This window comes from Siniperca chuatsi, linkage group LG13 (assembly GCF_020085105.1).
Source record: "Siniperca chuatsi isolate FFG_IHB_CAS linkage group LG13, ASM2008510v1, whole genome shotgun sequence".
NCBI lineage: Eukaryota > Metazoa > Chordata > Actinopteri > Centrarchiformes > Sinipercidae > Siniperca > Siniperca chuatsi.
In genome coordinates this window covers 3630471-3658418 of record NC_058054.1, presented here as the reverse complement: position 1 = coordinate 3658418, position 27948 = coordinate 3630471, and the positions used below count along the sequence as shown (strand labels likewise).

The window sequence follows — 27948 nt, the reverse complement described above, 5'->3', positions numbered from 1 at the left end:
AAAGGTGGAGCTAATTTGAATGACTTTACTGCTGGGCAGCTTGTGAATATGTCCCTGGGGATCAATAAAGTCTCCTTTTAGAATGAATGAATTTATTGATTATATTTTGTATTATTAATTTGAATATGCAAAGTAACTGAAATTATCCAACAAATGTAGAGCAGAACATGGAAATACTCGAGCACAAGTATCTCAAAATTGTACTCACATACACTACTTTTGAGTAAATGTACTTAGTTACTTTCCAGACTGCCAATAAACGCAGTAATTACTTCACTAAATAACAATATAGCCTAAGTTTCATGTTACCAGAGTCCTGACCACTCAGTTTTAGCATGAAGTTACTAATTAGTTGATGCCAACTTTCTTTCAGTAAACTCGACATGTCGCATCGACTGTAGTAGTGCAATACCACATTTCACCACACAGACCGACAGATATTTATTAACAAGGCATTAATTACATATAATTACATTACCTGTGCGTGTATGTGTATGTGAGAGGGACCCAGGTGGGACGGTGAGGCTACAGGGAGCAGAGGTGAAGAAGGTGCAGGACTTTAAGTACTTAGGGTCAACGGTTCAGAGCAATGGAGACTGTGGAAAAGAGGTGAAGAGGCGAGTGCAAGCAGGTTGGAACGGGTGGAGAAAAGTGTCAGGTGTGTTGTGTGATAAAAGAGTATCAGCAAGAATGAAAGGAAAGGTGTTCAAGACGGCGGTGAGACCAGCGATGTTGTACAGCTTAGAGACAGCGGCGCTGAAGAAAAGACAAGAGGCAGAGCTGGAGGCAGCAGAGCTTAAGATGCTGAGGTTCTCTTTGGGAGAGACGAGGACGGACAGGATCAGGAACGAGGACATCAGAGGGACAGCTCGTGTTAGATGTTTCGGAGATAAAGTCAGAGAGGCCAGATCGAGATGGTTTGGACGTGTTCAGAGGAGAGACTGTGAATATATTGGTAGAAGGATGCTGAGGTTGGAGCTGCCAGGCAGGAGGTCTAGAGGAAGACCAAAGAGGAGATTTATGGATGTAGTGAGAGAGGACATGAAGTTAATTGGTGTGAGTGAAGAGGATGCAGAGGACAGGGTTTAGATGGAGGCACATGATTCGCTGTGGCGACCCCTGAAAGGGAACAGCCGAAAGGAAAAGAAGAAGACCTGTGCGTGTATGTGTGACTTTTCTTCTTTTTTTTTTTCAGTGAAAAACGCTTTGAGCTATTACATTTTATTCTGAAAAACTCGTACAGCGCAAAGCGGAACTCTTTTCTGATTGGCCGATCATACTCACGTTCAATCTAACCAATGAACGAGCAGCTGCGTCGCCATATAAAGCCGATGTTCTCCTTCTGAGCTTTACTTTTTGTTTAGACTCTTTCAGAATAAATACTGAAAATGTCTGGTCGGGGTAAGGGAGCCGGTAAGGCCAGAGCTAAGGCTAAAAGCCGCTCATCTCGTGCCGGGCTTCAGTTCCCCGTCGGCCGTGTTCACAGGCTGCTGAGGAAGGGTAACTACGCCCAGCGAGTCGGTGCCGGAGCTCCGGTGTATCTGGCGGCGGTGCTGGAGTACCTGACCGCTGAGATCCTGGAGCTGGCCGGCAACGCCGCCCGCGACAACAAGAAGACCAGGATCATCCCCCGACACCTGCAGCTCGCCGTCCGCAACGACGAGGAGCTCAACAAGCTGCTGGGCGGAGTCACCATCGCTCAGGGCGGCGTGCTGCCCAACATCCAGGCGGTGCTGCTGCCCAAGAAGACCGAGAAGCCCGCCAAGAAGTAAACCCCCGGCCCCCTTTCACAAACACAACGGCTCTTTTAAGAGCCACGCACCAAACTACAGAGCCACTTCCTCTAATGGCTTGTTGCACAGAGCTCAAGTGGTCTGGACCATCTTGAAAGTGCTCTGTATTTTGATATAAACTACAAAGACAGGAGTCTTTGTAATCCTGTATTTGTAAAGATCTGGAAAACCAGATGTACCATGATAAATTAATCTATTGCTTGGCCCTTCATATTATCAACACTCTGTATTACGTTTAATATTCATGTATGAATTGTATTAAATTGTTTTTGTAAAGTTCGTATTTAACTTCTTTTTATAATTAAAAAGAAAACAATCTCCACCGTTCATCACCTCTTAAGGCTTCTCATATGTAGGGAACAGTATGCTGAAGTCTCTGTAAAGTGACTGTAGTGCTGACATTAAGACTTAACTAACTATTTCCCCTGGAACACATTGGACTTTTCTTTGTGCACTTTGTATTGTTTAATATTCATGTAAGAATTGTATTGAAGTATTTATGCTGTTACTTAAACTTTATATTTAACTTAAAGATAACTAAGATATAACTTGATGTGGCTTTAACTATCAAGTTAAAGTGGACTGAACAGTAAAACATAACAACATAAGCAAATGTAGCTAGAACACAAACACCACAATCACTTAAAGCCAAACATTTACAGTTTCTATTTCTAGTATTTCTTTAATCACAATACCTTAATACTTTTGTTGAATGGAGCTCAGTCAGATACTACAGTAATTGATGACAATGTGATTAAATGTACATCATAGCTGTGACTGAACAGCACCATCTGCAGGTTATTTTGAAATTATGCCCAGACTAAATTGGCCTACCTGCGAAACTGATTACACTGAAGTGATAAAGTGCAGTCCAGTGTGTTCCAGGGGAGTAATTGTCTTTTTACCCGACGTGTGCTTAAGACAACTGGGAAATCTACCAGTTCATAGATCAATTGATTGAACAAACCAACAAATCTTTGTATTATGTAAAATGTGTTTAGTATTTTGCTTTCTGAAACTCAGCTCGTAGCTCAGGACACGTCGCTCTGTTAGTTTGTGTAGGTGGCTCTTAAAAGAGCCGTTGTGGGTTTGGACAGGTGCGGGTGAGTCTAAGCCCTCTCCCCGCGGATGCGTCTGGCCAGCTGGATGTCTTTAGGCATGATGGTGACCCTCTTGGCGTGGATGGCGCACAGGTTGGTGTCCTCGAAGAGGCCGACCAGGTAGGCCTCGCTGGCCTCCTGCAGCGCCATGACGGCGGAGCTCTGGAAGCGCAGGTCGGTCTTGAAGTCCTGAGCGATCTCGCGGACCAGGCGCTGGAAGGGCAGCTTGCGGATCAGCAGCTCGGTGGACTTCTGGTAGCGGCGGATCTCCCGGAGAGCCACGGTGCCGGGCCTGTAACGGTGGGGCTTCTTCACTCCGCCGGTGGCCGGGGCGCTCTTACGGGCAGCTTTGGTCGCCAGCTGCTTCCTGGGAGCTTTGCCTCCGGTGGATTTACGGGCGGTCTGCTTGGTTCTGGCCATTGTAGTTTTTCAGTCTGCTCGGAGTTCACAGATAAATGATACGGTCTGAGTGCGAACAGCGGCTTTATAAAGGAACTGCCGGAGCGACGGCAGCGCTGATTGGTCCAGGCCGGGAGGAGCGCGCGCTGTAGCTCATCAACCGTTGGAGAAGGAAAATTCAAACTAACCAATCACCGACAGCAGCTGGCTGAGCGGAAAGAAAACTGAAGACAAAGAGGTTTGTCTGATTTAAGGTGAGTGATGGCCCATGTTACAAATAAAGGATTTGTTTAAATCAATAGTTCTTTAATAATTTAAATTTAGTATTTATTTGTATCTTTACTCCTTTCCTAAAACAATCCCAATTATATACTAGACTATTGTTATAATTATTATTATTATTTTGAGTTATTTTTGACTGAGATTTGTCATGATTTAACACTTCAAAGTAAATCTGGTTGCTGTTTGACTCTAATCAATATTTAAAAAAGCTTTCCTGGATTTTAATAATGTTTAATAATAATAATATTTATATATAAAAATATATATATATATATATATATATTTATATATATATATATATATTTATATAATATATATATATATATATATATATATATATATATATATATATATAAATACATAAAAAGTTTTGAGAAGATTTAAAAGATGACACTGATTGTGCAGCTTCACATCTTCAGGCAGGGAGTTCAGATCTGAAGGGGTCCTGGCTGTTAAACCAGGTCTCCTTTAGTCCTGAACCAGGACTTAAGAACAGTCTGCAGAGGTCTGACTTATAGGGGAGCAGGATTTCAGCAATATAACTGGGAGCTAAACCGTGAAGTGCTTTAAACCTGCTCAGTAAATTATTAAACCAACACTGGTGAAGATGCTGAAACCGGAGTGATGTGATCTGGTCTTCTAGTGTTTGTTAAAAGCCAAGTGGCTGCGTTTCGTAGCGGCTGAAGGCGCGAGAGCGTTGTTTTGGCTTTAAACCCTGAATACGATGAGTCACAATAATCTATATGATACAAAAGCATGAATGAGTTTTTCAACATCAGAAAGAGAAAAGCCCTGATTTGAAAGATGCGCATCAGTTGATGAAAACATGACTGAACAACTTTGAAATACATAAGTATTTTGAGCTAAATGTAAAATAAAATTACTCCGAACCGCTGCTTTTTTAAAACTACTTTATTCTGTATGAATGCTTTTTTTTTTTTTTGTACAATATATTCAGTATAAATCATTTGGGTCTGTAAAGTAACTATATCTGTTTGATAAATGTAGTGCAGTATAAGTGTAAAAGATTCAGTGAGATTGGTTCAACATCTTATGAACACATAATAGCAATAATGTTGATAAGTGTGATTTTAAGCATATTTCACAAAGAAAGAAAAAAAAAGCAAAAAGCTACCAAAAGGAAATAAAACAAAACACATTAAACTCTTACAAACCTGCAACAAGATAAATCCTAATAAACTTATGTGTATTAGAGGTAGTTCTGTTGTTGTCAACAGCAATCACAGATATGGATCATGAATCAGTCCAACATGTTCAGCGAAAGACTCATCCCCCCCAAAATGCACCACAGGAAGTCATTCCTGCCTTCTTTAACTAACTCCTGTTAGTCTACATGACCCTAAGTCATTAAACTGGACATTGGACCATTAACATCACTGCAATACTAGAAGTAATTGTGCAATATTCTCTATTTAATACTGATGTGCAATATACTCTTCTCAGTTTAAAATTCCCTATTCATTGATATTTATTCATACTTCTATTACTGCAGTGCAATATCCTCCATCTCATAATCATCTTAAACTACACTTAACTGTACATGCACTATTACTAATAATATATATATATATATATATATATATATATATATATATATATATATTTTCTGATTTGCCTAGTAATTCTATTCCTGTGTGCACTGAGTTGATAGTGAGCAGCTGTAACAAAATATTTCTGATGTTTTAAAAGCCCAAACAGAAGTGTCATCACTTTAAAATGTGTTCATGAAGATTATCATCAAGGAAAGATAGGAAGTAGCATAAAACGTCTTCATCATCTTTGAGCATTTGACTGAGTTAAATGTGGTGACATGATGCAGGAGAAGCTCTTGAGGGGAAGCTGTGGTGGCTCTTAAAAGAACCTTTGGTGCACTGAGTGCTGGATGAGCCGGAGCCGCTTCACTTCTTGGACTTCTTGGCTGCGGTTTTCTTTACCGGAGCTTTCTTCACAGCGGGCTTCTTGACGGCGGGCTTCTTCGCGGCCGTCATCTTTTTGACGGGGGTCTTCTTGGGAGTCTTCTTCGCTGCCGGCTTCTTCGCCGCGGCTTTCTTCACCGCAGCCTTCTTCGGGGACTTCTTGGCTGCCGCTGCTTTCTTCGCTGCCGGCTTCTTGGCTGCCGGCTTCTTCGCCGCGGTTTTCTTTGCTGCGGGCTTCTTGGCTTTGACGGGCGCTTTCTTCTTCACCACTTTCTTCGCAGGTGCGGCGGCTTTGGGCTCCTTCTTGGCGAGCTTGAAGGAGCCGGACGCCCCGGTGCCTTTGGTCTGGCTCAGGGTTCCTCCGGTGGCCAGCTTGGTCACGGCGGTGTTGATGCGCTTGTTGGACTTGGTCACATCGACGCCTTTGGCGGCCAGAACCTTCTTGATGGCCGCCAGCGACATCCCCTTGCGCTCCTTGGACTCAGCCACGGCGCTGAGGATCAGCTTCGGGAGGGTGGGGCCATCCTTCTTGGGGCGGGGAGTCGCCTTCTTCTTCGGGGCTTTAGCCGGGGCTTTCACCGGGGCCGCTGCTGGAACTTCTTCTGCCATCTCTGCGTGTCTGCGCTCTGCTGTGTTCGTCTGAACGTGTCCGAGCTCAGAGCAGGAGGCGGGACTTATAAAGCACATGAGAACCGTGGAGAGGCAACACGCACAGCCGCCCGGCCGCCGGCTGAAATGTGGCGACACTTGTGTTTTCTCTTCCACGTTTTGGGGATAAAATCCATATAAGAGGACAGTTTTAGACCACAATTGTTATTGTATCAGTGAGAAAACGCTCTTCCCTTCAGACTGAGGTCATGTTTGGTGACCAGGACTCCTTTATTTGTTTCCAGGAGGCTTCAAACCTCTCTAATACACAGCCACTTTGTACAACTCGCAGCGAGTTTTCTTCACATTTCGTCTCTAAAAATGGCTAAAAGTAATCTTTATTAAACGTGACAGTGGTTTTCCCGTAAGCAGAGACGTGTGAGGAAAGAATAAAACTGAAATCTCGGCAGTAATGTGATTAATTTCGTTTTAATCAGAGAGGTTTTCGGTGGAGGTAAACACACGGTTGCTGTCGGTGACTCAGGCGGTTAGACGGACTCCTGTCACAGATAGATTAGCTGGAAAAGACTTTCCGGTTCCACCAAATGTTAAATTTAACTTGAAGGAAGTGACAGCATATTCAATCTGTTTGTTATCCTCTGATTTAAGATTTCAATGAAAATATTTCTTTCTTCTGCTGTATACAGATTTATTAAAATCACTAATCAGCTCCAGTTTGTGTTCAGACCTGCTTTCTGTCTCTAACATGATTTGATCGGGTCAGTCCCAGAAGTAAATACATAATGACAGAACTTTTATTTGATTTTTAAACGTGATTTAAAATATTTTCTTGGTAATTCTCTTTGGCTGAACCTTTAACTACCACTGAGGACAGAGAGGTTTTATCATCTGCTCTGTATTTAATTTGGGAATTTAGGAAGCTGAGCTGCATTTCACATTTTATTTAAAGTTACACATAATGGGTTTCTCTAAAGGCAGACTCATTAAACTAGGCTGTTTTTGATTTAATGAAACATGGGGAAATATTTAAAATAATGTGTTTAATGTTTTATAGACTTTAAGTTATTTTTTAATTAATTGCAGGGTTGCATGACTTTTTAAAATCACGTTTACAGCCTTGTAAGAGCTGCTGAATATATTGAGAGGAATGAATTAAACAAATATCTGCTACAAATCTGCATCTGCAAACATTATAAAGTTAATTGTTAGTAGCAGTACTTTTAAACATTATTGTTCTAAATAAAATCCAAAACACTGGAGTGGAATCGGTGTTGGCGTTCATGAAACAAACCATGTCCGATGCCTCTATTTTGGTATAATTTTAAAATTAAATCATAGGCTTTGCAAATAACAGTAGTACAGTTTTAACTTGAGGTTTAACCCCTGTTATGTATTTCATAAATCAATTATTTGATTGATCATTAACTGAATGGGCATATCTATCTGTTTATTATTTATTCTGAGTGTCCAAAGAGAGGAAAGAACAACACAAGTCAAAAGGTCACTCTGATCATTAATGTTACAGAAACACATGTACAGGCGTTGGACAAAATCCTGTAAACACTTTGCTGCTTTGATATAAATCAATAAGAAATGCTACAGAGACAAATCTGTTTTATTTTCCAGACTCTTCCTCTTTACCAGTGAAATAACTTCAGCTGATGCTCCCCTCAGTGGCTTTTCAACATCAGTCACTACATACAGTCCAAGTGAAATATATTTATAGGAATTTGTATGTTTAGTAAATATATGAAATATACAAAGCAAAGTGACTTTGAACCTATAACTGTGTCACAAAAGAAAACATGACTTTAATAACTTTATATGTAATCTGTGATCTTGTTTCCTCGAGGTCGGGGTTTTATTAGGTTGGATTTAGGGAGAAATGTCTCTTTAATGACTTAATCGCAGACGAGCTAAAAAAAATCTGATTCAGTGAATCGTTTTAATGATCAAAATCACACACAGGTTCAAAATCCACCTTCAGATTTATTGATATAATAAAAAATGACAAATCTGTCGCAGCAGGTTTTATATTCTACACAGCATAAGAACATAACATCTTTCTCTGTAGGTCAGTTTCCTGTTTCTAATAGAGGTAATAGTATTTGACTTGATAATAAAATACTCTGTTGTTGCATAAAGTCTAGTAGTAGTAGCAGTCCAGTCTACATGTTCTGTCCCAGATGCCCAATACTTATAATGGGCTCTAGGAATAGTATATTGATGATATGAAATAATATAGAAAGATAATATGGTTTCCAGCAGGATAGTAGTGGTAGAGAATAGCGACTGTGTGTCACATATTAAGTTTGTTAGATATTAGTGCTGCGCTTGACACCATTGATCATCACATCCAATTACAGAGACTAGAACATGTAATTGGCATTACAGGAACCGCACTAAGCTGGTTTAAATCTTATCTATCAGATCGATCTCAGTTTGTACATGTTAACGGTGAGTCCTCCATGCACGCCAAAGTTAGTTCCACACGGAGTTCCACAAGGTTCTGAGCTTGGACCGATTCTATTCACCTTATATATGCTTCCTCTAGGCAATATTATTAGGAGACACTCCATAAACTTTCATTGTTATGCAGATGCAGATCAAGCCAGATGAAACTAACCAGTTAGCTAGACTTCAGGCATGCCTTAAGGACATAAAAACCTGGATGACCTGCAATTTTCTGATGTTAAACTCTGACAAAACTGAAGTTATTGTACTCGGCCCCAAACACCTCTGAAACACATTATCTAAAGATATAGTTGCTCTAAATGGCACTGTCCTGGCCTCCAGCAGCACCGTAAGGAACCTCTGAGTTATCTTTGATCAGGATTTATCCTTTAACTCCCACATGAAAAAAACTTCAAGGACTGCCTTCTTTCACCTACGCAACATTGCAAAAATCAGGCACATCCCGTCTCAAAATGATGCAGAAAAACTAATGCATGCATTTATTACTTCTAGGCTGGACTACTGCAATTCTTTTTTATCAGGCTGCCCAAATAAGTCCCTTAAGACTCTCCAGTTGATCCAGACTGCTGTGGCACATGTACTGACAAGAACTAGGAAAACAGATCATATTTCTCCAATACTAGCTTCTCTGCACTGGCTCCCTGTAAAATCCATAATAGAATTTAAAATCCTTCTCCTCACCTACAAAGCTCTTAATGGTCTTAATGGTCTCATTAAGGGCTCATAATACTTTATTATCCGACTAGAACACTGCGCTCCCAGGATGCAGGGTTACTTGTGGTTCCTAGAGTCTCCAAAAGTAGACTGGGAGCCAGAGCCTTCAGTTATCAAGCTCCTCTCCTGTGGAATCAGGTCCCAGTTTGGGTTCGGGAGGCAGACACCATCTCCGCATTTAAGAGTAGGCTTAAGACTTTCATCTTTGATAAAGCTTATAATTAGGGCTGGCTCAGGTGAGTCCTGAACCATCCCTTAGTTATGCTGCTGTAGGCCTAGACTGCTGGGAGACTTCCCATGATGCACCTCTTTCCTCTCTCCCTCTCCATCTGTATGCATTCTGGCCGCCCACCATTGAGTCTGGTTCTGTCTAAAGTTTCTGCCTCTTAAAGGAAGTTTTTCCTCGCCACTGTCGCCAAATGCTTGTTCATAGTGGGATTTGTTGGGTCTTAGTAAATAATATTATAAAGAGTACGGTCTAGACCTGCTCTATAGGAAAATGCAATGAGATAACTTCTGTTATGTTATGTTAACTTCTGGCGGTATATAAATACAATTTAATTGAATTATATATATATATATATATATATATATATATATATATATATATATATATATATATATATATATATATATATATATATATATATTAAGTATAACGTGTTTATATGTGCAGAGGACATCATCAGAATCAGAAATACTTTATTGATCCCTGAGGGGAAACTCTGTTTTTACAGCTGCACAGTATCATGTAAATGCACACAGGAAGTACTAAGCAAATCAAAATATAATACACTATAATACCTATACAGGTAGATTAACTTGGTAACTCTCCTTCAGGCAGGTCCATATACAGTCTGAGAGGAAACAGCGCCACCTCGCGCTCAAACATACACTGCAGCTGTGATTGTAAGTGAGCCCGTAGATGAAGGACTGAAGCCGGTTTCCAGCAGCTAAACTCGCGCCATGACACAGTGACGTGTCTCTCCTCGTTAGTATAGTGGACAGTATCTCCGCCTGTCACGCGGAAGACCGGGGTTCGATTCCCCGACGGGGAGGAGCGTTTCTTTAACAGGAAGGATGGAAGAAGTCTGAATCTGACCTCCTTCATAAACCAGATCCACCACGAACCAGGTTACATTTAACTAATGCAAATCCCCAGAGTACTACCTTCAACTAATGAAAGGTATCTAGTTAGTGGCGTTTCTCTCAGCGACACGTTTCTTTTAGATAAATGTAGTGCAGTATAAGCAGTGTCAAGATTCAGTGAACAAATAATGTCCACAATAAATGTTTTTAAACATATTTCACATAACCCAAAGACAGAAAACAAGCAAACAGATACCTTAACAAAGTAAAAAAAAAAAACTATTAAAATACTGCAATAACAGAAATCGTAAGCGACGTGTTTGTGAGAGGCAGTTCTGCATATAAAGTGTTCATAAAGTGATCATGTGAAAGTCCACCGTGTTTCAAAGCTGCAGTCTGAAACCCCGAACAGAAGAAGTGTCATTTTCTGACGTACAAGTGTCAAGATCTAATTCTGACCTCGTTCATAAACAGGTGGAAGATGTACCACGAATCAGGTTACATTGATATAATGCAAATCAAGAGAAGCACCTTCAACTAAGTTAGCTTGCAATTTTTCTTTATAAATCTTTGTTTCAACAAGTTCAATACAAAAAACAATACACAATTATTCGTGGATATTCTAAATAATACAAAGGGATAAAAGTGTTTGCGAACAACACGAGGAACGAAGCAATAAAGTGCACAGAGGAATCAGATGGTCACGTTAAATGTCCAGTACGTCCCGGGAGGTAATAGTCTTTAATCTATACAGCCAGTACATGTTTCACCACCATGTTGCTGTTAATAACCATGGCACATCTGGTTTTCCAAATCTTCAAACACACAATGCTGATGATGAGCTGTAACGGTTCTTTGTTTCGGAGGTATTGTCTCTTGTATGAGTCCATATATGACTGAGGTGTAGCTGAGGTTAAAAAAAAAAAAAAAAAAAAAAATGTTTATTTGTTTGGTATGTTTATCAAGAGTTGCTGTTCAGGCTCACCTTCATTACAGTAAATAATTGGTCATTCTTTGGTTGTAGCAGAAAAGGAGGAATGTAAGCATGCAGGTCATAACCTTCAGTTTCTTAGACTGGACATTATTGGCACTGATCTTTGTTGTAGCTTACTTTATGAAATGAGGACAAACTTGCACTCTTTCCTTAGTTTGTGCTTTGAGAACATTAGATAATAGAAAACATTGGGATATCGAAGTCTTTTGAAAAAGTGACTTGTACAAATATATCAGTTCAAATATCAGCAGGAAAGTGGCTCCTAGTTGAAGCAGTGGGTGGCTCTTAAAAGAGCCTTTGTGTTGTGGGGCTGAAGAGCAGGTTTACTTGGAGCTGGTGTACTTGGTGACGGCCTTGGTGCCCTCAGACACGGCGTGCTTGGCCAGCTCCCCGGGCAGCAGCAGGCGGACGGCGGTCTGGATCTCCCTGGAGGTGATGGTGGAGCGCTTGTTGTAGTGAGCCAGGCGGGAGGACTCACCGGCGATGCGCTCGAAGATGTCGCTCACAAAGGAGTTCATAATCAGCATGGCCTTGGAGGAGATGCCGGTGTCGGGGTGGACCTGCTTCAGCACCTTGTACACGTAGATGGCGTAGCTCTCCTTCCTGGTCTTCCTCTTCTTCTTGCCGGTCTTGGTGACGCTCTTAGAGACGGCTTTCTTTGAGCCCTTTTCGGTGCTTTCACTGGATCAGGCATCGTTAACTTCGTATGAGTTTTCTTTAACGAATAGTCGCTGCGGCACTGAGATGGTTAATTTGTATGCGCCCGATGCAAATTAGACTGTGCGGTTCCTCGTACAGGATTGGCTGAGTTTTTAAACGTGACTGAGCATGCGCTTCACAAGCAACCGTTAAACATTCCTCTACGAGATGTGAATGAAGATGTAAAAGTCAAACCATAAACGCTGTAACACAGATTTAAACAGTGAAATGTATTAATATCAGTGGTGGAGGAAGTATTCAGATACTTTACTTAAGTAAAAGTACTCTGGCAACAGCTGTACTATTTGTATGGATACGTCTTCACACCTTTACCGACCAGAACCAGTTTCCCCAGACAGCCTCCCCTCCTCCGTGCATGTAAACTATGTATTCAGCTCCAACAACTCTGACACCAACCTGACAACACAATATTATCTTTGAATTAGAGTAATCAATAAAAACATTGATTAATCTGAATTACAGGACAACTCTAATGTTGATTGGGAGTCTTGGATTCTAAGAAGAGTTTACCTCCTAAAAGCTGAAGTGACTAGTGTTTTAATTTATTGTAACTAAATGTTTCTCAAACCAAGGCTCTTGTGTGTTTTTTTTAGAAATCTTTATTAAGTTTTAACAAGTTAAGTACAAAGTTTACAAAAACACAGCATAAATAATTCACTACAATTCATACAGGAATACTAAACATAATACAAAGTGGTAAAAGTGCAAGCCAATATGAAGTGCCAAGTGATAAAGTGCACAAAAAGGTAAAATATTAAAAGTCCAGTGTGTTCCAGGGGAATAAAAGTCTTTTATCTAAAGTCCTCCTCCTCCGGAGGTCAGTCAGCACGTGTTTCGCGACCATGTTGCTGTCGATGACAGTCTGCTGTAGGACCATGGAGCATCTAGTTTTCCAGATCTTCAGACAGATGATGCTGATGACCAGCTGAAACAGTTGTTTTGTAGGTAAATTCTCTTCTAGGAGGCCATACATGATTGAGTTATAATTGACGTTGAAGGATAGTTCCCTTCAAAGTGGACCAGAGCCTCTTCCACGTCTACTAAGTGGTCTTATTCTGACCGTGTGTGCCACTTGCACATGTTTGTAGTTATATAGGAAAGACTCATTAGAGGAAGTGTTTGGCCCTTAAAAGGGCCTTTGTGTTGGGGGGGTCTGAGCGGATCGGGATCAGGTTTAGCCTCCGAAGCCGTACAGAGTGCGGCCCTGCCTCTTGAGAGCGTACACCACGTCCATGGCGGTGACGGTCTTCCTCTTGGCGTGCTCGGTGTAGGTGACGGCGTCACGGATCACGTTCTCCAGGAAGACCTTGAGCACACCGCGGGTCTCCTCGTAGATCAGACCGGAGATACGCTTCACTCCGCCGCGGCGAGCCAGACGGCGGATGGCGGGCTTGGTGATGCCCTGGATGTTATCACGGAGCACTTTACGGTGACGCTTAGCGCCTCCTTTACCGAGTCCCTTTCCGCCTTTTCCTCGTCCACTCATTGTGTAATAGTTATTATTTGACTGACTGTACAAGTCTGATTATTGTACAGCAGACATGCGCTATTTACATCTTATCTGCGGACGTAAAAGAGGACAGATGGCGCGAGACTCTGCAGCTCCGCCTACATCTTTGACGTCATCTTAAAGTGAAAATTGTTCCTTTTGATTGTATCTTAGATTTTTTCCCACTTTTTCTTGGTTTCCACTTTGAAGTTATTAAGGAGTTGATCATAGTTTAATATCCTCATCAGATCAGTAATAATAATAATAAAAGTTTGCATACTGTTATCTGAAATAAATAATTTCAGGACCAAAATACATGTTAAATCTATTGATTCAGCTCTGGATTTACTGTAGCCTACCGAGATAGCAAATCAAAACATTTTCACATGTTCACACAATCTCTGAAGTGTCTCTTGGTGCGTTTAATATGAACAATTAGAGGGAGAAATGAAGCAACACACTACATATGTGGTGTGCTAGTTAATTGTTGTTTGTTTCACCTTTCACTTCAGAGAAAACAAAAATACTATATGAAATGAGGAATCATCATAAGACTTTGGATGCGATGGACGAACAGTTCCTTTCATTATAATCGTAAAATATAAGTCACTGAAGGAAGTCGCTCTTTCAGTTAGAGGTGTGTGGCTCTTAAAAGAAATGAAGATCATAGGCCTTCTACCAAAACCTGTTTCAGGACTGAAGGTTACTTTAATTTGTTTTGTGCAAAGAACAGAGGACCCTGTGCAAAAACACAAAAACCTTTCCAACTTGATGTATCTCTGCAGCTTCAAATATCAAGCAGCAAAGAGAGATTTAATTGGATTTTGAATCAGTGGCATTTTTAATTCAGTGCAGCCTATAGTGTCACTTCTTAAATCCCACACTGCCTGGTCAGACCAGAAAGAGATGCTTTCAAGTCAAACGAGGAAGATGGTAGAGAAGCAAATCTTTTACAAATATTATTCACATCAGCATTCAGTTTGACCATTTGAATTGCGATTGACCAACATGGAAATATTTCCCACAACATGTAAAGAATGATCTCTCCGCTTCACCGTCTTTCCTTTGAAACAACCCTGACAAGATTCAATAGGCTGCACATTTTTCATTTTAATGACATTAAAATATTTGTCTTTCACTGGGTGAAAGACTATTCAGAAAACTACTCTGGAACACAAACTGTCCACCAAACATCGATTATGGTGTGTTGGAATAAAAGTAGTCTGAACATCAAGTCCTTCTGACATTTATTCACATTTGAGTGAATGCAGCATTACATATAGCTATTAGCATTAAGATACAGTTCTTCTTACAGTATTTGCGTGATGTAAATAGTGCAGTAGTTTTACCAGTAATGGTGCAATAACAAATCATCGCTGTTGGAGTCAAATCTTCCTGTCACCAATTAAGTGTACATTTTAAGTTTTCAGTTTTATGGATACAGCAATTACATCCCAAACTAAATCCGTCTCGAGATGTTTTAATCGTCTTTGTGTCTCCCTTCTACTTTCTATATTTCCACATCTACAATGTGTGTGCAGGTTTATCCCATTATTTGCCTTTTGACGGTGTTTCTTCAGACAGATCTGCAGCTTTCCACAATCTTGGTTCGACAGGATGAACATCCTCGGTGAAGAAAGTCAATAAAATTCCTTTACTTCTTTATTTTAGGACCAAATATGTGACTGTTGACAGTCATATTTATTTATCAGGATGGCTAAATATGGGCCTTGGTTTTAGTTTAGAGATTTTAGTTTTGATGTATCCGAGCAACGTAATTGTTGAGATGTGTGCGCACGCTGGGGGTAGAAAACAAACCAGAATGACTGAGAGATTATGTGGAAATAAATATTAGGAGTTGTTTTTGTGCCATAAACTGCACGAAGCACAAAAGTAATGGGTGTAAAATGTGCAATATCCCAAGAAGGGATCCCGTCTTTCAGTTCAGAGTTAAGAATTACAGTAGCAATTAGCATCTAGCATCTTTTGATCTGGTCAGGGCCCCTTGATTTTAATAAGGTGGTGGATAGTTTTGCACAGATCCTGGTGAGGAAGAAACACCTTCTTTAAGGTAAGACTCATAGTGTTACGTTTATGGCTGTTTAATGAATTGTCCGAACATTTGTCAGGCTGTTATCAATGCTTTGGTGCATTTAGAGTTTCAGTGTAGGACTGTAGGTGACAGCTGATAGAGGTGGCAAATAGTCACATTAATCATCACATTACGGTTATAATATTTCAAAGAATAAAAAAAATTACAAACAGGTATGCAGAGTCTCTTTTTATGATCCTGTTGCTTTATTGCTAAAATAGAGAAAATGTCCATATAAGCTATCGTGACATTGTGGCACAGAGTTTCTACCCCCCGGCTGTACACGTAATTGTTTGTAATTGGGAAAAACATATTTGAAACCTCAAACAGATCACCGCATGTCTGAGGAAAATATGACTGGATCTCAAAGAAACTAAAAACCAAAACGCCTGTGATTTTGACTTCATATTATTGTGTCCGCTCATGTTTATGAGGCACTTCATTTGTATGATTTGGATTTATCAAACTCAAATCAACAAACGCTTGTTAGCATGAAGTCGGAATGCTTCACTGAAACCGTTCGCTGCATGAAATGAATATTATCAATTGGTTGCAAGGAAGAGTGCCAGCAACACTTAAAGTCACTTTTTAGCATGAAGCTAATCGTTTAGGAATCCCAATTTAACCACTTGGTACTATTAGCTGTGAGCTAGCTTGTTAGGTTGCAGCTAGCAGGGCTCATTGGTCCTGATGACAGCTTTACCGAATTAGCAGCAAATTAACAAACAATTCTATAAAACACTAGCGAAAGACTACGTCCGAAATCACTCCGTTCTTACTATATATTCCACTATATTTACCCTACGCCATTTCATTTGAGTTTCTGAATTTTGAGTGTGAAAACAAAAAAATTCCCAGCACTGAAAAAAACAAGTAATGTCCATGACATGTGCACTACTTTCTGCTAACAATGCGGTGGATTTTATGGATGCAAAAGTAAACAGCAGGCGACACTACATCTGTAAGTGATGACGCAGAATGACGAGGTGTCCGAAATCTCAGTTTACTGCTCACCATGAGTGAACTATTGAGTGTCTGTGATATTTGGAATAGTGAATGAGGGAGTGATTTCGGACTCAGCTTCATGCTGTTAAGTAGCTAAGGTCAAAGGTGAGGGCTGGCAAGGCCTCAGCAGTCGGACTCTGCCATCCTCTCGGGCCGAGCTGATTGACAGGTGCTGGGCGGGGTGAAGACGTCTGGGTCGCTGATGCCCAGCTGGAGGTTGAAGAAGCGGGTGGAGGTGGTGACGCTGCTGTTCCTCGTGAAGGTCTCCTGCACCGGATAGCAGTCCTTCAGGGTGTAAACGCCCACCCAGGTCTCATCTGGTGGAGAGATGAGCAGACATTATAGCAGCTCAAAGAGGAACTGGAGGATTTATTCCACCAACAGCTGCTCTTTAAATCTGGTCAAATCTGGTAAAACCTTCCTGGTGTGAAAGAAGGAACCTCGCTGGAAGGTTTATTTTTATTGTGAAGCAGCTGCAGGAAGTGTTGAATGTAGACTAACACCAGCTTAAAGCTGCACTAAAATTAATTTTTATATCAACAATGGAACAAATGAATATATGTAATGTGAAAGGCATCACTCATAGTGTGAAACCCACAGACAGTTATTACCAAACTACCAGCTAGCAGCTAAAAACACACTTTTTTTTTTTCAGGAGTCGGTGGAGACCAAACCAGAGCTAATAGGACTTGAATATGGACTTTCATTCATGTATGTTTTTTAAGGGTGATTGTGTAAAATCTATATTTATAATATTAAAAAAATCTTCCAGCAGCATCCCATGCTTTGTATATATTTTTTAATCAGATTTCATTTGATTTCCAGAGTTGTTCATAGCTTTTTGTCCAGACTTGTTCTCTGTAATTTGGCATCAGAAATGCACCACAGTGCACAAAGCCGCAGGCGTTGTGTTAAAAACCAGACTTACGTTGGCGTGCCGGCTTCCTGTCTGACCACTCCTGAACCTCCACGTTGTCCCCGGGGCCTCCGATGAAGTACTGGTCCTCGAAGGTGGAGTTGTCTGGGATGTCGAAGGGATCCCAGGCCTCCGTCAGAGCGATCTTTGAGCAGTCCTTGGTCTTCTGGTCGATCTGGAACATCACCATGCTCTGGTACAAGTAGATGTACTCAAAAAACCTGGAGCAGACGGAGAGAAAGAGGAAGGAGAAGTGAGAATTTAAAGCTGCATTTATTGGTTGTTTGGCCACTTGGGTGCAACAGAATGAGCTAAAAACACAACATCTGACATATTATCACCGCATCAAGTTGTTTTGGTGAACATGATAGCACCTGAAAAATGTCCGTACAATATTCAGAATCAGAATCAGAAATCCTTTATTGATCCCCAAAGGGAAACTCTTTGTTACAGTAGCTCGCCTTTACGTCAGTGCACACAGGAGAAAGTACTAGCAAACAATATGATACACTATAAACACTATAAAACAGGTCAGAAAATAAATTAAGTATCAGGTCGGTATAAGTACAAGATAAACTAAGTGTCAAGTACCAAGAGGGTTTACCGGTTGATGATGATAATACAGTATAATAATACAATGTAACCAAATAAGTAATAAGCAGAGGTGCATGTACTGTCGAGAGTAATAGAGGTATATAATATCAGTAACAATAAATAAGAAAAACTAACATGGGAAAACTAATATTGCACAGGAGTAATACACAGAATATTGCACAATTATTCAATTATGGCAGAGATGTAATGATCAATGTCCAGTTTAGTGACCTAGTGTCATACAGACTAACACTTAGAGGGAGGAGTTAAAGAGTTTGATGGCCACAGGCAGGAATGACTTCCTGTGGCGCTCTGTGGTGCATTATGGGGGGATATTCAATCTCCTTTTAGCTCTGTTTTTGGTATCCACCAACCCCCGAGAGAAATATCTGTCTCTCTGCTAAATGTTCCACTTTCTTCACCAGCTGGTCTCTAACTGTGTCTGTCTGGTGTTTGCTGCTGAGCAGGTAGTGTACAGTGGGTTGATCAGAGCTTGTCTGCTGAAAACAGCTGTCTGCTGCTGCTGCTGCTGGAAACAAGGTTGATGAGGGTGGTGTGTATTAACCAGACAGTGTATGAGCCATAAAACCAAAACTATAAGCTAAAAGAGGCTAAAAGGCTGCGTAGAGCTGCAGAGTTGGTGATAATTACCTGTGGGTTTGTCACAACGACTGACAGCTTTCACATTATATATAGTCATTTGATCCATTGTTAATACACAAAAATGTTTATTAGTGCAGCTTTAAGTTCTGGTGTCAGTACTATCACCAATTCATAATTAACAGCCTCCACTTCTGGTTTCAGTCTTTCCACCAGAGGTTGAACCTGGCTGCAGTGATTTGCTCCCATTCAGACAAAAGAGCAGTGAGGTCCAACACTGATGTTGGTTTGATACTGAGACACCGTATATGCAGGAGGAATTGAAGCAATATACTTACTACTTACTATTTATTTATTTTATTATATTATTTACTTTCTATGGGATTTGCCTTCTAATACATCAAGTGTTGGCTGCAGTAAGGGACTAAATTGGCCTTAACAAAGAACTTCTTCGTGTACAAAGGTGACTTTCACCTCCAGGTAAAAGCAGCACCAAATTATGCCAACTTATTTGTAGGCCTCTTTGAACAACAGTGCGTGCTGAATGCTTCACATAAGCAGTTTTTCTCACACATTGGTCTCTGGCGTAGATATACTGATGACATCTTTGTGCTCTGGTTGGGGACCGAAAATTAACTTTTAAAGTTCCAGCAGTTCCTCCGTACAAGTAGCGAGCACCTTTGTTTCACTCTCAATTAACCACAAACTGTTGCCACAAAGTTGGAAGAACACTATTTTATAAAATATCATTGTATGTTGTAGCATTAAGACTTTACTTCACTGGAACTAAGGGGCTGAGGAAAGGGGTGTCCACATACTTTTGGCAGTATATTGTTCTTCTGTAAAACATTGCAAATTAACAAACCAAAGTCGATGGAGACTGTGCGGCAAATAAAACATATATACATGTATGTAGTAAAAATTATGTAATAATAATAATAATAAGGTAACACTCTCTAATGAGGCACTCTTTATAAAGATTCTACAAGAGCTTTATTAGTGGTTAATAAGTCATCTACTTTATAAGACTTTAAGTTATAAGCCATTAATACAAATGGGTTTCAGGTTGCCAGGTTGTAAAAAAATACCTTTTGACTGCTCAATTTCTGTACCACGGCTTCAGAGGATTTGGAACAAAAATCCATTTATCTACAAATTATTAAGCATTTATTAATGTTAATACCAACATTTAAAACCGCATTATGACCAAACAAAAGGGAGAAACGCCAGCCAAAGGGATGTTTCACAACCTGGCAGCCCGATCGTTCTTATTAATGGTTTATAACTGATCTGAAAAGCTTTATGAAATGATTTATTAACGTTAATAAAGTCATTAATGACAACTTAACTCACCTTTGCGGCTGCATAGGATTTAGAACAACATCTATTTATTAACAACATATTAAGCATTTATTAATGCTAATATCACCATATTTAACAGTATTATTACCAAACTAAAAGGATAAACCTAGCAACCCAAAGCATGTTCTTATTAATGGTTTCTAATGGATGAATAAAGCTTTAGTAAATGATTTATTACCATTATTAAAGCCCTTATTGACTCTCTATAAAAGGTGCCTTGTCAGAAAATGGTACCGTTATGTTTATCTTCTTTTCATTATTATTATTGTTATAATTTATTAGATGTAATTTTGTATTTTTATGTGTCTGTTCTATTTAAATGTATTTTTTATTTTATTTTGGTATTCTATCTATGTATTTTCGGTACCTTTTTATGCAACTTTACATACTTAATTGAATGTGTTTACAGGGAGGGTTTGGTGGGGTGGGAGACATTATTTTTCTAAATATTTTTTAAGTGTCACAATATGTTCCAACAAACATAATGTGCAAAAATGCAGGAAAACAATAGGCTGGCAAAAAGCCCAGCTCAGACTGTAACAACATATTACAAACAGACGGATCTTACTTCTGACACGGGGTGTGTTTCTTGTTCTGCTGCAGGACTCGGATCCTCTGGTTCAGGCCGTCGTAGGAGACGGCGGCCCGGCTGTTCCTCCCGGTGCTGTGGTCGTACAGCACCCACCTGCCCTCCCACTGCTGCGGGGCGAGGCAGGGCCCGGCCGCCGGGGAGGCATCCAGCCTGCGGAGGCCGAGAATAGACGCCCCGGCAGCGGCCAGAAACACGAACAACAGTCGGTGCATTGCGTCTGGAAAAACCGGAGTACCGTTAACTTCTCCCGTTGTTATTGTTGTTGATAGCGGGCTGCACCTGCTCGCTAGAGTTAGACGTAAAAGGTTTTTCCGGTTGTGCTTTTCAAAATAAAAGCTTGTATAAATGTTTTTTTTTTCTCTACAACATTAGTATAGTAAACAAACTACTACAGAAAACATAAATATTCAAAACGGCAGGGGATAATAAACACAGCCAAATAATAAAACTAAGTGCACATTAATAAAGAGGTAAAGGGAAGAGAAACTACTTAATAAGTATTGAAGATGCTATACACATTTTCTAATTTATTTTTTAAATAAAATTGTTGTTATGTTTCCGTAAAAAAAAATGTTTAAACATGACCCAACTCTGCTAAATATGAATGTGGAGATTTGCCAAGAATAATAATCAGGTTAATAATACAGCGTTGGCACCGGTCCCATTCTCTTAGCGTCATGGTGTGGCGCGGCATGATGACGTCTCTTCACTACCAACATGGCGAAGAAACAACGTGGGAAAGCTACTTCGTCGTCAAAGACGGCGGATATCGAAAAACAGACACAAAATTTCAGTTTAGTGCTTACGTCCAGTGACGATGAGGAGCCCGAAGAGGTGACCTTTGAAGACTCAAAGGCTCAGGCTTTACGGAGCATGAAACAGGCGCTGGACTTAGCCAGAAGGTAGCTAACTAGGTCTTGTACATGGAGAGACCGTTAAACCAAACTCCATTCAAAACAATCGCCTTTTGGTGTTTTCGTGCTAGTGGGCAGAAAGAATACACCGTAAGGAGTTATTAATCACATAATCTGATTTCTTTGGGATCATCTTTCACGTCGGCGTGCACATTCGGCACAGAGCAGCTCCTTATTTAACTTAATATGTGCAATTGTTTAACAACACATCTACCACAGTGCGCGACGTGACGGCAGAAAATGATGTATGGCTTTTTGTGAAGAGGTTGCTGTTTTGGGACTGTATGAATGCCGATATGAAGACTCTCCCAACAAATCGGAATTTATATCATGTCAAAATTTGAGACGTTAGCGTGTGAGCAAGATACGCCGTATTTGACAAATGTTAAATGGAGTTCGGTGTGACGATCTGTCCAAGCAAGAACGCTGTCTGCTGCCACAAAGAAACTGTTTAACATTAAACCAGGATAACAGCAATATCAGGTAACTTCTGATGTGTTTGCGTCTTATCAGTTTCCGTGTTTCCGTGTTTGCAGGGAAAAAGAGCTGCTGAAAGAGAAGAGAAGGAAGAAACAGGAGTTATTCCAGGAACAGAAGGTGTGTGTGTGTTTTAAAAATGTCTTGTAATAACATTTCATAAACATCCTGGTAAACCTTTTAGATTCATGTCTCTTGTGAATCATCAGTTTGGTGCTATATAAAGCGCACCAGCTTATTGATTACTGGTCTGTGCTTTCATTGATTGCAGCCATACAGTTCAAAGGCTCTTTCTGTCTAAGTGTGACTTTGTTGCCATTTTTGAATAAAGTCAATATCTAACTTTTACTTTTTAAAATAGAATAGTTTGTGCTCATGTTCTCAGTTATTCCAGACATTTGGAAACATTGGTGTTTATTAATATACCAGGACAGGTATTAGTAAAGCCCAGTTTTTATACCTCTGCACCACAGATACAGTATAATATTTGGGTAACCACTGGTACAAACCAGATACGGGGTGCAGTTGTAATTAAACATTATCTGTATATGTTGGAGTCTCCTGGGATGTTATCACATAACAGATTATAGGTTAAAATTTTTTTTAATATTTTGCAACCCTAACTGTCGAGTAATGCTGTTTCTTTTGGGCTGAAATGTGACTTTATAAAGTCATTTTTAATTATAATTATTACTTAATTTGTCTTTACATAATTATTTATCTCTTTTTTTTTTTCCCTCCCTGAGGAGACTTAACTCAGAGCAGCAAGTGATACATCAACCCGGTCAAGTAGAGCTACAGCTAATGATTATTTTCATCATCAATTAATCTGCTGATTGTTTTCTGTAGTGCATCAGCAAACAGTTGAAAATGTCCATCATGATGTGCTGGAGCCCAAAGTGACGTTACGGTAATGTAGGACAAGAAAAGCAGCAGACTATCATCACTGAGAGTCGTGAACCACTAAATGTTGCATTTTTATTTTAAAAAAATGTCTCATCAAAATATTGATTGGAAATAGATTATCAAAATAATTGGCAACAAATTTACTGTTGGTCAATAAATACATTCACTCTAAATTAAAGCGCTTTACAACAAAAGTACATTTTTGCTAAACATCAGCATGTAGATGTTAGCATTTAGCTCAAGTACAGCCTCACAGAGCTGCTAGCATGGCTGTAGACTGTCGTGTTTTTGTCTTATTTATTGTGTGTATTTGTTGACATGGACGGCGAGCTTTCAATTCAACTTCTTCCACTTTTTCCAAATTAATCAGACTGACAAATATATTATCCCTGTGATTTTATTGTTAAATAAAGCTCCCTTCCTTCTGCTGTTTCCCCACAGAAAAGAAAACTCTTACCGGCTGACGTGTTGGAGGAAATCGACTCGGCTCCTTCAAAGTAAGCTTGCTGGTCCGACTCATTCTGCAGCTCTTTATTTTCATACATTTTCTCCTCCTCCTCTGTTTAGTGAACACATAAATCCGTTTTATTTTCCAGGAAGCAGAAACAGTCCGAAGATGAAGGTAAAGAAGCTTCCCGCCCTTTTGATTTTAAACATTTGCCTGACGAGAGTAAGCTTCAGCATGACTTGTGCTTTCTCCCAATTCACCCTGTGCTCACCCAGCTGACGAGGAGCAGCAGGAGGTTGAAGAGGAGGGAGAGGACGAGACGAGGAAGAAGAAAAAGAAGAGGAGTGGGAAACTGGTGCATGCCCGAAAGTATGTAAATACACTTCTTCATTATTGCTTTTGTCAGCAGTGTTTTAAATTTAATTAATCACTAAGCATGCGCTGGCTGCTTGACCTAAAGTCTAACTGATCATCGAAGTAGTTTAACAAAATAATCTTAACTCATCTCGCAAGTTTTATCACACTGACAAAACTCCATCTACTGAGGAAGCTTGTGAGATGCTGAAAACTCTGAAAACAAGGTAGTAAGTGGACCTTGAGTTCATTGCAACATGAAACATTACAGCATTTTTACACACCATAGGTTAAATGTCAGCAGTTACATGATGATACATAAGAGTGTGTTCTTGCCGCAGTGGCAGAGTGACATATACACTACATAGCCAGAAGTGTGTGTACCGGGGCTCTTTTTCCTGGGTTTGTCGAGGCCGCTTAGTTCCAGTGAAGGGAAATCTTAATGTTACTAAGATCGGGACATATTTTAATGGATTGGTATCGACTAAAATAAAGCCGATCGAGTGCAGATCCTTTCTTTGCTGAACTCTGCTGTGCTGAACACAGCCTACAGCACAGCATTTCGCTTCCTTCGCAAGTGAAAATTAGTGTGAATATGAAAAATTATTCACACCGGTGGAGTTCTGACACTCGGATTGGCAACGTAAACAGCCCACCCTGTCAAATCAGTTACTCGTCTCTCTCTCTCATCAGCAAAGATCAGTGTACGAAACATTCAGGCATCAGCTTCCCATTTTTCACTTTCATATCAGCTGTTGCTAATTAACGTTTATTCAGAGAGAAACTTGATGACAGCCTAAAATTAAACTTGGCTGCTGTTGGTTTGTGTGTCTGTGCTCGTCCAAAGATCCTTCGTGAGGGAAGAACACTGGACTGAGTGTTTTTGTTGTTCCTACATCTCCAACAGAGTGAGACATTTTCTCTCCAGCTGATCGTCTCACGTCCGTTTCAGGAGTCACATTCGCCCAGTTAACTTTAATTCATATCGCATCAATAATTTCCGATGATCAATTTAATAGTTTTGAACCAGAAGCCTCGATATCTGGATTGAAGAGATGCGCCAGCCGGCCTACATATTGTGTCAACATTTAGATAAATATAAGTATCAGACTCGTTATCAGCAGATAACCAATAGTAAAGGACTCGTTAAAGTTATTAAAGTATAAACTGGACTTGTTCCTGTTTGTCAGTCTGAAGGGAAACTACACAGTGACGACGGTGAAGGCGCGAGCGTCGGCGTCCTCCCAGCAGCAGACGGCCGAAGATTTCATCCAGTCCAGACTGTACGGACCAGGAAGCTGCAGGACCACAAGTAAGGCGGCGGCGTTCGCACTGCAGCTCAGATATGCACCGGTGGTGAAATGAGGCTTTCCAGTCCACTTTCTCACCAGTAGATTTCATGTGACCACATTTAACTGTCGACACGTACTGTTAAAAACAATTTAAAGCAGCTACTTTAAAAAAAGTCATCATGTGCCGCTGCACAGACATTGCTGACACAGTAGTGCATTGTTGTAACCAGTTTAATCACAATAAAATAAGTTATTAGTATCGCTAGGTTTGCTCTGGTAATCAATTTTGATTTCAAATATACACTTAATTATCTATAAATGATTCAAGCCTCAATATGGAGCTTCAGTGGAAACTGCTCATCTTTTTCCCCTCATACATACAGCAGCATCACAGCTTTGTTTTTGAACTGCTTCAGTTCTCATGTCTCAATGAATGATATTTGACCAATCACAGCATTTCCTCTTGTTTGTTTGCTAAAAACTACAGTGAGCAGCTGTTTTAGGAAACTATTGAGCCTTTTAAAGGTTTATTTCTTCAGTAGGAACCAATGAGCTTGGAGCTGAGAGCCACAGACAGGGTAGGGAAGTACTGAGAAACGGACTAACACATTGTTGGTTTTGGTCTTTTCGGAAAATAAAAATACAGAATTGCACCTGCTGTTTGGTCTCATTGTTTATACTTGCAAGCTACACTCTGTGGCAGTAGTCTGTAAAGACGATGATCTGTCTCAATTTGAGCTTTGCTACAGTGACGTCCCGTCTCTTCCCACCGAGGCGTCCGCTCTGCTGGGACTCCTGCTGCGGAGACGACGGCAACATTCACGGCGTCCGGTCCGACTTCCAGCCCGTCGGCCGGATGAACATATTCATACTTTGTGCTTCTGCTTTCAGGTAACGAGCTGCTCTCCCTCCAGAACAAGAAGGGGAGAAATAAAAGTGCAGCAGTGCAGTTTGTCAAGAAAGACTGGGGTGAGTTAAACAGAATAAACTGGATATTTATTATGTGTACTTTTTCAAACCTATAGTCGCTTTACTCTCTTCTTTCTGCTAGCAACTGTTGATTTCACTCATCCGCATCCCAGTATGCAAAGTGCAATTTCCCAGTCCGGTACTTTGGTTTATGGCTAAATACCTGCAAAGCTAATGACATTCCCATCAGCCTCAGCTGTGCTTTAATGCTAATTAGCAAATGTTGGCATGCCAACACACTAAGCTAAGATGGTGAACGTGGTTACCTTTGTCTTCTAAATATCAGCATCTAGCTCAAAGCACTGCTGTAGACCTTTAGGCTTGTTGAACTGTAACATGTTCCACTCAGCACATTTCTTTTATAACCAAATTTAAAGGATTCTTAACAAAAATGTTTGTTAGGTGTTCATGATGATATCAGCCAATTTTAAACTCATTGAGACTTTAAAAAAAAAAAAAAGTGTTGGTTGGTCTTTAACCCCTTGTCTCTTCGGTTTGATCCTTCAGCTTGTAAAGAAAAAGCCAAAGCAGAGAAGCTGAAGAAGAGGTGGCTCCACAAGCAGCAGATTCCCTCCTGATGACCGACTGGGCGTCTCCAGAAACCTCGACCTACACCGGCCTGAGCGGCACAGACTGAATTTAAAGGGACGCCTTTCAGGTTTTGGGCCGGGACCGGCTCTAGACAACAAATGATACTGACTTGATGTGGACACAGGAGCAGTTTGAATCCCTCAGTTCATCACCAAGATTCAAGCAAATGATAGAAACTTATAGGACAATGGAGACGTGTGATTACACCAAAAAAAAAAAAAATCAGACTGATGAAGTTTGTCCTTTTTCACTGCTTAACAACCCATAAATGGATTTCTCATAACCTGAACTTAAAAACCTTGCGTTGGTACGAGGTTCTTACTTGTTTGTGGACATTTCCCCATATATCAACCATCAGCTGTTTTCTTAAAGAGCAGAACGTGAAGATATTTGTTTAGTGTTTTTAGTTATCTGTAATAACTTTATACTCAAGTTCATTGCTCACATCTAAAGAATCAGATGACCTGCTCTTTGTTTTCTGTAAAAATTACTATTAAAATCTCGTTATATCTGTATCTTGACATCTTTGTGTGTTTATATTAAAAATATTTAAAGTGTACACAAGCTTGGAAGCTTGAACAGCTACTGAATGGACCTGGCTTTATCAACTATTATCAAAACTGTTAGCGATACATTTTCTGTTGATCAACTAATCCAGAGGCAATGGCAGAAAATGACAATATATCAACAGTAAATTGAGCATGACAGCTCAAGGTCCACTTACTAGCTTTTTCTGAGCTCTAAACCACTGGTTTAAGTCATTGATCAAGCAAAAGTGCTGCTTTTCTGTTCAAAATAATTTGAAGTGAAATATCTTTGGTTTTTACACTGTTGGTCGAACAACAGCCCCTCCCCCCCAAAAAAAAAAGTAAATGCTATTTGAAGTAGCGCCTCACTGATATTAGCTTATCAATTATATATCAGTATTGGCGTATAAGTAAAGAATTGCCAAAGGTATGTTTGTGGTTATTTCGAAACTGTCGCAATTAGTTTTTCCACCAGAGAACAAATGTTTATTTTAACTGTAAAATGTCCCATTCAGAGGATATCTGTGAGAATAAGCAGATTTAGGGTGAATTATCAGAAGAAGAAACAACTTTTCAGCAGAGGTATTGTCAGATATCAATTTTGGCCTAAAAAAAAAAAAAAGTATCGGTCGGGCTTTGATTTGAAGAAGTCATCTTGGGCTCTGCAAACTTGTGACGGGTCTTTTTTCACCATTTTCTCACATTACT

General features: G+C 40.2%; 4 protein-coding genes, 1 non-coding gene and 2 pseudogenes across 6 annotated transcripts; 3 read left to right on the top strand and 4 right to left on the bottom strand.

The window, feature by feature from the left end:
* The first annotated feature begins 1353 nt into the window (after positions 1–1353).
* LOC122887326 (late histone H2A.L3) lies at positions 1354–2069 on the top strand. The gene has a single exon (XM_044220426.1). The coding sequence runs from the start codon at positions 1389–1391 to the stop codon at positions 1770–1772; it is 384 nt and encodes a 127-aa protein (XP_044076361.1). The 5' UTR covers positions 1354–1388; the 3' UTR covers positions 1773–2069.
* Positions 2070–2620: 551 nt separating this feature from the next.
* Positions 2621–13712, bottom strand: LOC122887328 (annotated as a pseudogene).
* Positions 4649–6655, bottom strand: LOC122887323 (histone H1-like). Its single transcript, XM_044220421.1, has one exon. The coding sequence runs from the start codon at positions 6196–6198 to the stop codon at positions 5494–5496; it is 705 nt and encodes a 234-aa protein (XP_044076356.1). The 5' UTR covers positions 6199–6655; the 3' UTR covers positions 4649–5493.
* On the bottom strand, positions 9995–12101 carry LOC122887327 (annotated as a pseudogene).
* On the top strand, positions 10296–10367 carry trnad-guc. Its single transcript has one exon. It is a non-coding gene; the product is annotated as a tRNA-Asp (tRNA).
* A 1119-nt stretch (positions 13713–14831) lies between the features above and the next one.
* epdr1 (ependymin related 1) lies at positions 14832–21368 on the bottom strand. 2 transcript variants are annotated; one of them, XM_044220425.1, is made up of 4 exons: positions 21353–21368; positions 20739–21048; positions 17627–17835; positions 14832–17015 (listed from the first exon to the last, which is right to left on the bottom strand). In XM_044220425.1, exons 2-4 carry the CDS (start codon positions 20972–20974, stop codon positions 16822–16824), a joined length of 639 nt encoding a protein of 212 aa, XP_044076360.1. In that variant the 5' UTR covers positions 20975–21048; positions 21353–21368; the 3' UTR covers positions 14832–16821. The 2 variants fall into 2 exon arrangements, with proteins under 2 accessions (XP_044076360.1, XP_044076359.1); XM_044220424.1 differs by lacking the exon at positions 21353–21368 and having other exon boundaries at positions 20739–21090.
* An 80-nt stretch (positions 21369–21448) lies between these two features.
* On the top strand, positions 21449–27228 carry nol7 (nucleolar protein 7). The gene is made up of 8 exons (XM_044220423.1): positions 21449–21664; positions 22213–22273; positions 23501–23556; positions 23656–23681; positions 23783–23876; positions 25052–25173; positions 26045–26122; positions 26630–27228. The coding sequence occupies exons 1-8, from the start codon at positions 21480–21482 to the stop codon at positions 26698–26700; spliced, it is 693 nt and encodes a 230-aa protein (XP_044076358.1). The 5' UTR covers positions 21449–21479; the 3' UTR covers positions 26701–27228.
* Positions 27229–27948: the final 720 nt, after the last annotated feature.